Genomic DNA, 13,365 nt, shown 5'->3' with positions numbered 1-13,365 from the left:
ACATTATTTGCCAAACGGTTCAGAAAATTAATGAAGCCCAATAGAGGAAGAAAATTCAAAAGAAATGAAGTCTTCATAAATGAGAAAGACCCAATCATTTTCTATGAGTGCAAGAAGCCTGGGCATATGAAATATGATTGCCCAAATTTGAAGAATAAGGGTCTTTTCGAAGAAGAAACAAAAAGCACATGTGGCTACTTGAAGTGATGACGAATCATCTAATGAAGAGGAACAAGAAGTCGTAAACTTGTGCTTGATGGTCACCGGGAAAGATTCTCAGGTAACCTCTAACTCATTTGATTTCAAAGATTATTCTTATGATATATTAGAGTAATACAATGGGTTGGCTTCGGATTATGAGAAATTTGTTTTCAAACAAGAAAGATATTTCAAAACTGGAAAAACGAAAAAGATCTCAAATCCAAAACCAACATTGATCTTGAAAGTAAGGTCAAAGAATTGCAAATCAAACTAGATGAGTTTGAAAAGAAAAATACTGATTTGCATAACTTACTTTCAAAAGTAAATGACGATCATCAAAAGAAAATTGATGATCTTAAATCTTCTTTCAATAAAGTTTGAACAAAACGTTTTGAAAATGGAAAAATTTCAAAATCCAATTTTGTTAGAAAAAGTTTTTAAAACTACAATCATAGAGGTCCCCAAAGAACCTCTAATGATAAAATCGTTATAAGTATATGGGTTCCTAAAGGACTCAATACTACTAAAGATAAGGATATCCTAAATAAATGGATACCCAAGGGGACTAGGATTTTAGGGACTAATGAATATGGACCTAAAAGAATTTGAGTACCAAAAATAAAAAATTAATCTATGTTTGTAGGAAAAGGAGCATTCTATAAGGCACAAAATACAAGTTCAAATTCATGGTTCCTTGATAGTGGATGCTCAAGACACATGACTGGAGACAAGAGCCGGTTTATAGAGCTTAACGACAAAAATGGAGGAGTGGTAACCTTTGGTGACAACTCAAAAGGTTACGTTGAAGGTATAGATAATACCTCTTCCATACAAATAAAAAAGTATTTTATGTGAATGAGTTAAAGCATAATCTATTGAGTATTAGTCAATTATGCGATAAATGATACAATGTCTTATTTGAATCAAATGGTTATAAAGTTATTGACATTGCATCTAATCGGATTATGCTTATTGGTCATAGAATAGGAAACATATACATGGTGCATTTAGATACAATAAATATGACTAATTTGTGCCTAGTTGCTAATGATGAACATGATAGTTGGTTATGACATAGGAGACTAGGACATACAAACATGAGTGTTTTACAAAGACTAATTCAAGGATATTTAGTAAGAGGATTACCAAAGCTAAAATTTGATAAAGATAAAATCTGTGATGCATGCTCAAAAGGAAAACAAAAGAAATTTTCCTTTAAATCCATTAATAATGTATCCACTAGTAGAATATTACAATTGATTCATATAGATCTTTTTGGGCCAATTAGGACTACTAGTTTGGGTGGAAAATAATATAGTTTTGTATTAGTAGATGATTATTCTAGATATACGTGGGGTTTTATTTTTAAGTACTAAAGATGAAACATCAGAAAATTTCATCACGTTTTCAAAAGTAATCCAAAATGAAAAAGGTTACTCCATTTCTAGTGTTAGGAGTGATCATGGTACTGAATTTGAAAATCTTGGATTTACTGAGTTTTGTAATTTTAATGGAATTAGCCATAATTTTTTAGCACCTAGAACCCCTTAACAAAATGGAGTTGTTGAGAGGAAAAATCAAATTTTAGAGGAAATGGCTAGAACCATGCTTTGTGAAAATAATTTGCCAAAATATTTTTGGGCGGAAGCCATAAATATCGCTTGTTATGTTATAAATCGAGTAATGATTAGGCATATTTTTTAAAAAAAACTCCATATGAAATTTTTAAAAATAAAAAGTCTAACATTAGTTATTTTCATCCTTTTGAATGTAAATGTTTTGTTTTAAAAAACGTTAAAGATAATCTTGGCAAATTTGATGCTAAAAGCGATGACAAAATTTTTCTGGGTTATTCCTTAAATTCTAAAGCTTATCGGGTATTTTACCGATCTTTATCGCTTAATAAACTTTTATACAAACTCTAAATCAAAATTCTAAAACCCACTATAATTTTTTTATTGGGCTGAACTACTCAATTATAATCCCAAAATATAACTTTTGAAAATTTATATTTTAGTCCCTTAACTTTTACAAATTTACATTTTGATCCCTAGACTTTTTAAATTTAATTTCCAGTCACCCGTCCAAAATTTGGATATTACATCTCGCCTTCTATTTTCCTCTCTAGGTTACTTCCTAACTTGCATGCAAAATCAAGAAAGAATAGAGGTTTTTCGAGCTAAAAAAAGGAGACCTTTTTTGTTTCCTTTTGCCTTTGATTGCTCTCTCTGTGTGTAACCTTACAATGATATATTTTTGTGGATTTTATATCCCATTTACAAGTGTAAAAGTAAAGGAAAAATAATAATAAAAACACAGATTGCTTTGTCCGATTTTTTACTGCTGTATGGTTGGCGTGACGAGAGTGGTTGATCTGGAGCTTTTGGGGCTGCCACTGTGGGGGCTCGGGGATCGCTGGAGGCCTAGTTGGCGTGTGTGTGTTACGATGTTGCTGCTGGGTGTGCGAGGCTGGACCTGGGGACTCCTTGTGCTCGTGTGGAGCCTAATGGGGGCTGATGAGGATGCAAGCGTGGAGGCTAGAGCGTTTGGGACCACTTGTCATGTGGTTGCTGTGGAAGGGGAAATGTCACATGCGTCGGCTGCTGGAAAGGATAGGAAACCCTAGGGTTCCTTTGTTGATTGAGATAATGGGCTACTGGTGTAAACAATGGGCTTCGGTATTTGGGTTAATTCATGTATTTCAGTTTCAATATATATATATATATATATTGTAAATGATATAATTAATAATAATAAGAATAATAATAATAAAATATTAAATAATAATGAAATAATATAAATAATAATAAATATAAATTAATAAAACTAAAATACTAATAAAAATAACATAATAATAAACAAATAATAATAATAATATTAATAATAATAATAGCAATAATAACAATAAAAATAGATAATAATGATAAATAATAATAATAATAATAATAATAATAATAATAATAATATATATTAATATATAAAATAAATACTAATGAAATAATAAAACTAAATAATAACAAATAAATAAATAATAATATTAATAATAATAATAGCAATAATAACAATAAAAATAGATAATAATGATAAATAATAATAATAATAATAATAATAATAATAATAATAATAATATACTAGAATAAAGATGTGGTAAAAAATTAGTGATTACACCCACAAACACACAATTGCTTGACATAGACATGCGATCGTCAATACTACTGCCCCAACCGGCATCGGCAAACGCTGTAATGTTAAGGCTTGACACAGCTGAAAAATTCAAATCGTAATCGAGTGTGACTGCAAAGTAACGCAGTATGCGCTTAACAACAAGTAAATGAGCCTCACAAGGTGCATGCATGAACTGTGCAACCTTACTCACGTTAAAGGCAACCTCGTATGATAAACATATAACAAGGCTCCAACGATGCTTCGATACTCACGAGCATCTTGTAAAGGTTTCCCTGCATCATGTGTCAACTTAGAAGATACTTATACTGATAATATAACACTTGAGCTATCTAAGAAAGCAAGAAAGAAACTGAAAATGTTCTGTAATCTTTATTAACAAGAAGCTGAGCTCTCTTGAATTAGAGAGAAGCTATTTATACAGATAAGAATGGTAGCATCTGCTGTTACAACAAACTGTTAGCAGCTTAACAACTTAACTACTACAAGATAACAAACTATTCTAGAACTACAAACTATTCTAGAACTCACAACATATCCATAAGCACGTGTTCATAATACTAACATTCACCTTGCTTCATTAACTTCTTCAACACTTGCCTCAGCATTATGGCTGCTTCATTAACATTCACCCTGCTTCAATGACCTCTTAGCTGTATTACCAAGAGTTTCTGTCTGTGCTTGAGAAAAGAAGGGGAAGAGAGTGGCTTTGTCAAAACATCTGCCACCTGTTCATAAGCAGGAACCTCATTAACCTGTAAACGACTATCAGCAACCATTTCTCGTACAAAAAATAAGTCAAGCTCAACATGCTTGAACTTAGAATGCTGAACGGGATTGGCACATACCGCAACAGTGCTTGAATTATCACACCACAAGGTAGCTTTACCATGTGGAACCACGCACAACTCTTGAAGCAATGACTCAATCCAAACAATCTCAGCAACTGCAGAAGTAACACTCCTATACTCGGCTTCAGCTGTGGAACGATAAACTACTTGCTGCTTGCGTGAGCTCCATGAAACGAGATTTCCACCAAAGAAAATGCAGTAGCCAGTCGTGGAACGCCTATCATCAAGATCAGACCCCCAGTTTGCATTAGCAAAACCAGTCAAAGACATGCGAGAGGATGCTGTAAAACGAAGACCATAATCAATCGTTCCTTAAAGATAACGTAAAATCCTCTTAACAGCCTGAAAATGGCTATTGCGATGTGACTGCATGAACTGGCAAACTTTGTTCACTGCAAAGGTAATATCTGGCCGAGTGACAACTATGTACTGAAGAGCTCATACAATGCTTCTATTTTGGGCTGCATCTTCAATGAGGTCACCAGCACCAGTCAATAACTTGCAATTGGAGACCATGGGAGTAGGAAGGCTCTTGACATCACCAAAACCATGCTTATGCAAGAGATCACGAATGTATTTTTGTTGAGTCAAAATAAGACCATTATCATCAGGACACACCTCTATACCAAGAAAGAAATTAAGGGAACCAAGATCCTTTAACGAAAATTGAGAATTCAATTTTTCAATCACACACTGAACCTCACAAGAATCACTCCCTGTCAAGATGATATAATCTACATATACAAGCATGTAGATAACACTGCTAGCTGACTTTCAAACAAAAAAAGACGAATCAGATTTAGACAAAATGAACCTTTCAGAGACCAGGTACTCTCGAAGGCTCTCAAACTATGCCCGAGAAGCTTGCTTCAAGCCATAGATTGCTTTATGCAGCTTGCAAACTAAACCATCACCAGCTTGCACAAACCCAGGAGGCTGAGTCATGTAAACCTCTTTCATCAACACCCCATTTAAAAAGACATTGTTAATATCTACTTGACGCAGCAACAAACCTCTTGTTAATGCAAGAGTAAGAATCACTCATACCGTTACAGGTTTCACAACTGGACTAAAAACCTCATGAAATTCAATCCTTGGTCGTTGAAGAAACCCCTTTGCAACAAGACGAGCCTTGTACCGAGACACTGAGCCATCAGCATTACGTTTCACCTTAAAAATCCACTTGCAGTGAACAGGTATACGATCTCTAGGAAGATGGACCAGAGACCACGTGTTATTTGCAATCAAATCATCAAACTCTTCATGTGCAGCTTTCTTCCAATGAGGAATCTTCATAGCTTCTTTAATGGACCGAGGTTCTTCATCACAATATTCAACATGCATAACACACGGTTTTCGAATGCCATATTTAGCCATGGTAACCATAAGATGTGCATTCTGAACCGAAACAGCCCCATGCGCATTGTTACCCGTTGAAATGGCCCCATGCGCATTGTCATGGTCAACCATTGCTCCAAAAGGCGTGGCTTCAAGCACATTATCGTGGTCGGCCATAGCTCCAAAAGCCATGGTCCCAAGCACATCATCACGGTCGGACATAGCTCCATGGACCGATGTGCTACTCGAATTACTAGGAGTATCATGCGCATTATAATTGAATGTAGTGGTCCCAACTCTTTTATGCGTTTGACTATTTGCATGATTTGGCGTAATTCCAAAGGAGATACCTCCAGGCGCATTATCAAAGCCACTTTTCGTATGTCCAAAAGATATGGCCCCATGCGCATTATGAAAATCACTTGGTGTATTTCCAAATGAGGTGGCCCCATGTGCATTATCACAAGCAGCATTCACATGCGCAGTATCCAATATTTGGTCCTCTACGGTAGGCATCACGGCAAAAGGTAATGGCGCAGCATGTGGGCTATTTGCAATTAAAAATTCATGCGCTAGATGTGTTGAATATGGTGGAGCACCACTCGTGGAATCAGCTGCACGTGGACTGTTTGCAATTAGTAATCCATGCGTTGGACGCATTGAAGTAGCCACATGCGTGGGACCAGCATGTGATGGAGCATGCACTGGTGGAGCATGTGTTGTCTGTGCAGGGAGACAAGAGGAATAAAACCTGGGAAACACCATTATCTGTAGAAAAGATGAAACATACACACTTCATAAGGAAAGACACTTTCATCAAATACAACGTGTCTCGAATTATTATTCTGCCAGAGTCATCGAGGTATTTGTATCCCTTATGAGTAGTGCGATACCCCAGAAATACCACTTCTTTGACCTGAAATCCATTTATGATGATTAATAAACGCAAGCAAGGATAGCAAGCACAACCAACACCCTGAGAAAAGAGTAATCTGGCAAGACATGATGCAGAGCTTCAAAAGGAGACTTTCCATATAAAACAGGTGTGGGTAATCGATTGATAAGATAAACAACTTAAACAAAAGCATGGCTCCAAAATTTCTGACGTAAAGAAGCATGTGCCAACATGGTCAGTCCCGTTTCAACAATGTGTCTATGCTTTCTCTCAGCCTTACCATTCTGCTCCGAGGTACCAGGGTACGAAAGACGATGTTGCACCCCATTTGCACAGAACCATTTTCGAAGTGGTTGATATTCCCCACCACCATCAGTCTGGAGAGCTTTAATTTTATATCCAAACTGTACTTCAACAAATTTTGCAAAATCAAGAAAGCACTGAGCCACCTCAGATTTACGTTTCAAGAGATACATCCAAGTAAAACGACTACAAACATCAACAAAGGAAACATAAGAAAGAAATCCATCTGTGGAAAAGAGAGGAGCTGGACCCCAAACATCAGAAACAACAAGTTGAAAAGGTGCATTATACTCAGTCAATGATTTACAAAAGGGCAACTTGTGAGATTTCCCTTGCATACAAGCAGAACACACATTCACTGCTTCAGTTTTATTGAAAGCAAGATTACACGACTTCAAAACACGTTGAACAGTATCAAGAGATGGATGGCCAAGACGCTGATGCCACAACTTCAAAGACACATGTGGCTTCGAGAAGTTATTCACCACGCAAGAAGGCCTTTGATTCTCACAAGGCAGCAGCTGATACAACCCATCATCCGTGAGCCTCCCTCGAAGTAGAGTTACTTGAGTCCGAGCATCCTTCACAAGACATTCAGAGGGATGAAACTCCATGAACACACCATTATCACGAGTGAACTGAGAAACAGATAGCAACTTTTTCTTTATGTTAGGCACATGCAACATATTCTGCAAAATCAAAGGTTTCTTACTAGAACTCAAAAAACCTTGGCCTACATGCGTGATTGAAATTCCCTCACCATTACCCATGAGCAAGGAACTACCTCCAGTATGCAGACACTGAGGAGCTAGAGCCCGATGGAGTTGGGACAGTAGCAATATAGGCTGCTGAACCATGAGTCAAAGAGGAATACGATGCACCATGAGAGAAGCAAGGAGCATCTGGAGGAAAACCAGGAGAAGTACCAGGAAAGGGATAGTACGCAGGAACATACGGAGAAGGAAAATAAAATGGTGTGGGAACAAAGGATGAAGGTGGAGGCATAGAGGTTAAGGTATGAGCATACGTTTGTCTACCAGATTGTACATGCTTGGTAGAATTCTCAGCAGATGATTTTGAATTATTTCCAATTGATGAATCTGATTCAAACACCCCCGTGTACTCCCTATCAAACCTATGATAGCATTTTTGAACTACATGCCCAAAGCGACCGCAAAGCTGGCATTGCGGCCGATTCGAACCTTGATGACGCCCTCGGCCTCGACCTCGATAGTTATTCGTCTGACCGCGGGATATGTGACCCTGTGACGACTCAACGACAGAATCTAGAGATCCACGAGTATTGACTTCAGTAGCACTGCCTTCTCTAGAACAAACAACAAGGTTAGCAGAAATACCCTCTCTCAAGAACACCTTCTGTCGAGCTTCACAATCTAACAACATCTTAGTGAGCACATCAAGAGACAATGCTTCTCGTGATGCAATTGCAATGATGGATTCAAACTCCATTGATAACCCAGCCAACAACACACTGACATGTTCTTGTTCAGTAACTACACTCCCGACAGCATTCAACAAGTCACAAATAGACTTGACTTTGGCAAGATATTCTCTTATAGTCAATCCAGACTTGCGTTGAGAATGAAGATTATGCCGGAGAGAAGAGATCTTTGCACTGGAACGAGCACCAAAGAGTCGTGCTATAGTGTTCCATATCGACAAGGCTGTTGTGAGACCAGTCAAATGGGGAAGAACCTCAGTGCTTACGGTGGTTAAAATCCAAGAAGCAAGAAGCTTATCTTGTTGACGATAAGCTGTAAAGCCTGGATTTTCTTCAAGTTGACCAGCTGTAATTGTGAAAAACTCATCAGGTACAGCAGAACCAGCAGAAGTAAATTTCAACAACCCATAACCATCAATTATCAAAGCTATCTGATGCTTCCAAAGAAGATAGGTGGACTCAGTGAGTTTAACCGTATCATGCTTTGGTATGTGCTGAACACCAAGCATTCCTCGCGAAGCTCCCGGACTCAGGGAAGACGCATTCGGAGACACATCCTCTGGATCAACCGTCAAATCAACCATGATGCCAAGAATCACACGAGACTGGAAGCTTAATCTCGTGAAGCTACTGGAAAGAAGTAAAAACAGCGGAAGAAAACACCCAGGTATTGGCGAAAGATACCATGATAAGATAGCACTTGAGCTATCTAAGCAAGCAAGAAAGAAACTGAAAATGTTCTGTAATCTTTATTAACAAGAAGCTGAGCTCTCTTGAATTAGAGAGAAGCTATTTATACAGATAAGAATGGTAGCATCTGCTGTTACAACAAACTGTTAGTAGCTCAACAACTTAACTGCTACAAGATAACAAACTATTCTAGAACTACAAACTATTCTAGAACTCACAACATATCCATAAGCACGTGTTCATAATACTAACATATACACATAGGAGTGGAAGTAGGGGTAGCCTTAGCCATGTTTGTCTTATGAAGAAGATCCAAACAAACAAACTTCTTTTAACTGAGTATGACTGACCCATCTTGACGTTTGACCTCAATACCTAGAAAATAGGAGAGATCACCAAGATCATTCAACCAAAACTGATCACTTAAGCCATGGGAGTTCGAATTCAAAAAGAAAGAGGAACAAGAGAAGTTGATCCTACCTCGTATGTTGACACCATGTATTCGAGGATTTGCCTAATGAAAGTAAGACAGTAATATATGTTGTTGGAAAGAAATAATAAAAATGAAAAATAAAATTTAATTAGTATGAATATCAGTATATGTGTGTACGATATCTATGTACTTACCTCATATTAATAAAAAAAAAGTATAATAATGGATTAAATATTTCTTTTATATAGTAGAGAGATTAAATCAACTTCTAAATATAATATAAATAATTCTTGAATGTGCAATAGAGTTTGGAATTCCAAACATTGCCTAATACAACTGAGCAAATGAGTGCCGAGCTTTACTGAAATGGATCAAAATGTGGAGTTAATGAAAAAAATTAAGAGTAAATTAGTAAGCAAAAGCATACTCATTACTCGCCACTTTTATATAACTTGTTCGATGATATTGAGAAACCTTTGTTTGATTTTCTTCAGCTCAATCACAACATCTTTCATGTCTTTTCTCTCTTCTGGTAATTCAGCTGAACAATCCAAAGCTAAATCCATGATTGATGAAATACAGTTTGCTTTAACAACAAAGTACTTGTCATCTCTTCTTAGTAAATCAACATCTGCAATATCTAACATTCCTTTAGGCAATAATCTTTTGATCCAATGTCTTATAGTCATTTCTTCAGCAAAAAATTCATCAGTTGGTTTTTTTCTTATAAAAGTTTCCATGAGAACGATCCCGTAACTGTATACGTCACATTTTATAGAAACAATTCGTGCTGATCCAAATTCTGCATTTCAAGCATAATTAGAATATCATTAGTCCTACTGTATATATATAAAAGCATGCACATGAAACAAAAATATAGAATGTAATCATAAGAAATTCACCTGGTGCCATATAACCAATAGTTGCAAGTGTCATGGTTTGTTTCATCACATCACCTTCTCCTAACAATTTGGCAATGCCAAAATCTCCCACATGTGCAACCATGTCATCATCGAGTAGAATATTACTTGGTTTTACGTCGCAATGAATTATAGGTGTCGGATGTCCAGTGTGGAGATATTCTAGAGCCGTTGCAACATCTATCATTATGTCGACCCTTTGTAAGAAATCGAGGAATCGATTTTCAGAATGTAATCAATTCTCAAGACTTCCATTAGGCATGAAATCAAGCACTAAGGCTTTGAAGTCGGTATTTGAGCAACAAGTAATAACTTTGACAAGATTGCGATGAACTATATTGCGCATGGTTTCACATTCAGTTTCAAAACTCTTGAAAGCTCCTGTCTGCAAATTGAATACTTTTATTGCAACTTCCATTCCATCAGAAAGCCTCGCTTTGTATACGCATCCAGAACTCCCGAAACCGAGTATATTGCTTTCATCAAATCCACCGGTAGCTTGTGAAAGCTGAGCATGTGAAATTCTTCTCATTGTTTTCAAAGACAGTAAATCAGCTTTAACCGGTAGAGTTGTACTTTTAATTTGGCATTTTGCATACGTAATAGTTAAGACTATTAGTACTAGTACAATACCAATTGCTGGTAAACCATACCTTAAAGCACGCAGTCTGGTCATCTTGGAATTTTTGTGAATGCTACTCTTGCAGGGTGGGACTAGCAATCTAGGTGGACCACAAAGTGCATAGTTCTTCATGAATGATGTGCTGGAAAAGTTTGGGAAACATCCTTTTGTGGGAATTTCTCCTTCAAGTCTATTGAAAGACGCATTGAAATTGGTTAGATGTGAAAGTTTTTCTAGAGACTTGGGAATGACTCCGGACAGATTGTTATTGGATAAATCTATGAACTCCAAACTAATCAAGCCCCCAACCGATTCAGGTATATGACCATGTAATTTGTTATCAGATAAATCTAGTGAAATCAGAGTTTGAAGACCCCCGAACGTCGATGAGATATCGCCGGTGAGTAGATTTCTTGATAAATTCAAATATAGCAAACTTCTCAAACCTCCAACATCAAGAGCATGTGAATTGTTAATGTAATTTGATGACAAATCCAATTCTAAGATATCTTTAAGATTCCACAAAGTTGAGAGTATTGCAGAATTCAAGTTGTTGGAACTTAAGAGAAGATACCTTAAAGAAGTCATATTACCCAAACATGAGAGTATAGATCCATGGAGCTTGTTCGATCAGAGAACCAAGGCATATAATCTCTCCAAATCACATATGCTTTTAGGGATGGGACCTCCTAATTTATTGGAGAAAAGACTTAGAGCTTGGAGATTTTGCAGTCTTCCTACCGATGTTGGAATAATCCCACTCAATTTATTCTTTTGGAGCTCTAAATGCAACATGCCGCTTAAGTTACCTATTTCCATTGGAAGATTACCTTTAAGCTGACAATCCTGAGCAGAAAAATATTGAAGGGATGTTGAAAGGTTCCCAAAATAAGATGGAAGAACAGCGTTCATTGGATTTGCTGAAACTTCTACACGTGACAAGTTCTTACAGTTCACCAACGAAGAAAGCAAAATCCACTCATGATTAGTAGATTTTGTGGTCAAATTATTGTTTGCAATTTGGAGAAATTCAAGGGTTCTTAGGTTGCCAAGCGTATCTGGAACTAGACCAGAGAAAAAATTATCTCCCAAGTCTAGATGCTCCAGCATGGAAGCATTGGAGATAGAGTTGGGAATCCTTCCGCTAAGTTTATTTCCCCATAGTTTAAGCAGCCTAAGCTTTGGAACCTTGATCATGGGGGGGGGGGGGGACATTGCCTGTGAATGTTAAATTTTCATCTTTTAGTACGGACTCAGGATCGAATATCGAGTCGAATTTAAGTTGAGAAGGAAAAGAAAACATACCTTCTAAATTGTTGTCAAAAATATCTATTGCTTGAAGCGTGGATGAGTTAAAAATACTTGTTGGGATGAGACCGGTGAATTGATTTGCTGATAATTCTAAAATTTGAAGGCTTTTGCACTCATTTATACTTGACGGAACATTGCCGGATAATTTGTTACCATACAAGTAAAGATATTCGAGTTTCGGAAGATGACTGCATAGATCATCAGGTAAAGTACCTGATAGACTATTGTTGGAAAAAGTAACAAGAATTAGAGAAGAAATGTTGAAGATGGAAGTCGGAATTCGACCTGTAAGACCTTTAATATGTTGCATAAATAGTATCTCCAGATTAACAAGATTACCCATTTGCTTAGGAATTTCACCTGTAAACATAGTGGAAATAACAATTTAACAACAACAAAACATGTTTTCAAGTAAAGAAATTAAGAGAAACACATACCTTTTAGGTTACTTGATCCAAGGGGATTCGATCCTAGATACAATTCTTTGAGTCGTGTTAAATTCCCAATACTTCTTGGAATGATCCCACTGAACGCATTAGAATACAACACCAAACTCTGAAGGTTGCTGCACTTGCCTATACTTGATGGAATTTCGCCATTAAAACTGTTCAAGCGTACGTCCATGAGCCTCAAACGATGAAGTTGTCCCAATTCTTCAGGCAGATGGCCGTGAAAATTGTTGCCACCCAAATCAAGAGAAAGTAGAAATGAAAGATTCCCAAGGTGAGGAGGGATTGTACCATTAAGATTCATGTCTGTAAGATTCAAAGCAATGACTCTTTCGTGGATTACACCGCATGAAACACCGATCCAGTTGCAAACAGAGCTAGAGATCGTCCAATTGGTTGCCAACACAGTTTGAGGACCGACGATCCGATCTTTAAACTCGAGGAGTGAAGATTGATCGGTGGTGAGATTCCTGGAAGCCATAGCTAAGCAAAATATGAAACATTGTACAGACAAAACAGGCAGAAAATGAAGCAAGACTGCTCATCAAATTCCTTTTAGGGTTAGAAAAATCCAGAGATGGCATGGTTAAATAGATTGCAATCCTTCTACGATGGCAGTAAGAAGGTTCCGAGACTTTTCATGTACAATTGCAGTATCGTTATCTGTTTAATCATATAAATATTAAATCATATAAATATTACATAGG

General features: G+C 37.0%; 1 protein-coding gene and 1 pseudogene across 1 annotated transcript; both read right to left on the bottom strand.

Annotated features, from left to right (window-relative positions):
- Positions 1-9,745: 9,745 nt before the first annotated feature.
- LOC120181951 lies at positions 9,746-12,555 on the bottom strand (annotated as a pseudogene).
- On the bottom strand, positions 11,529-13,139 carry LOC120181961 (receptor kinase-like protein Xa21). The gene is made up of 3 exons (XM_039186982.1): positions 12,647-13,139; positions 12,343-12,569; positions 11,529-12,116 (listed from the first exon to the last, which is right to left on the bottom strand). Exons 1-3 carry the CDS (start codon positions 13,137-13,139, stop codon positions 11,529-11,531), a joined length of 1,308 nt encoding a protein of 435 aa, XP_039042913.1.
- Between the last annotated feature and the right edge of the window lie 226 nt (positions 13,140-13,365).

Source organism: Hibiscus syriacus, unplaced genomic scaffold (assembly GCF_006381635.1).
Source record: "Hibiscus syriacus cultivar Baekdansim isolate YM2019G1 unplaced genomic scaffold, ASM638163v2 tig00112611_pilon, whole genome shotgun sequence".
NCBI lineage: Eukaryota > Viridiplantae > Streptophyta > Magnoliopsida > Malvales > Malvaceae > Hibiscus > Hibiscus syriacus.
This window is presented reverse-complemented; position numbering and strand designations above follow the sequence as displayed.

What these genes read in the sequence shown, in the direction of transcription:
- LOC120181961 (XM_039186982.1), bottom strand. Translation starts at nt 13,139, where the DNA reads ATGGCTTCCAGGAATCTCACCACCGATCAATCTTCACTCCTCGAGTTT. An exon ending in TGGATCAAGTAACCTAAAAG is followed by an intron (nt 12,570 to 12,646) that starts GTATGTGTTTCT and finishes CTATGTTTACAG; the next exon opens with GTGAAATTCCTAAGCAAATG. An exon ending in GTAACAAATTATCCGGCAAT is followed by an intron (nt 12,117 to 12,342) that starts GTTCCGTCAAGT and finishes TAACATTCACAG; the next exon opens with GCAATGTCCCCCCCCCCCCC.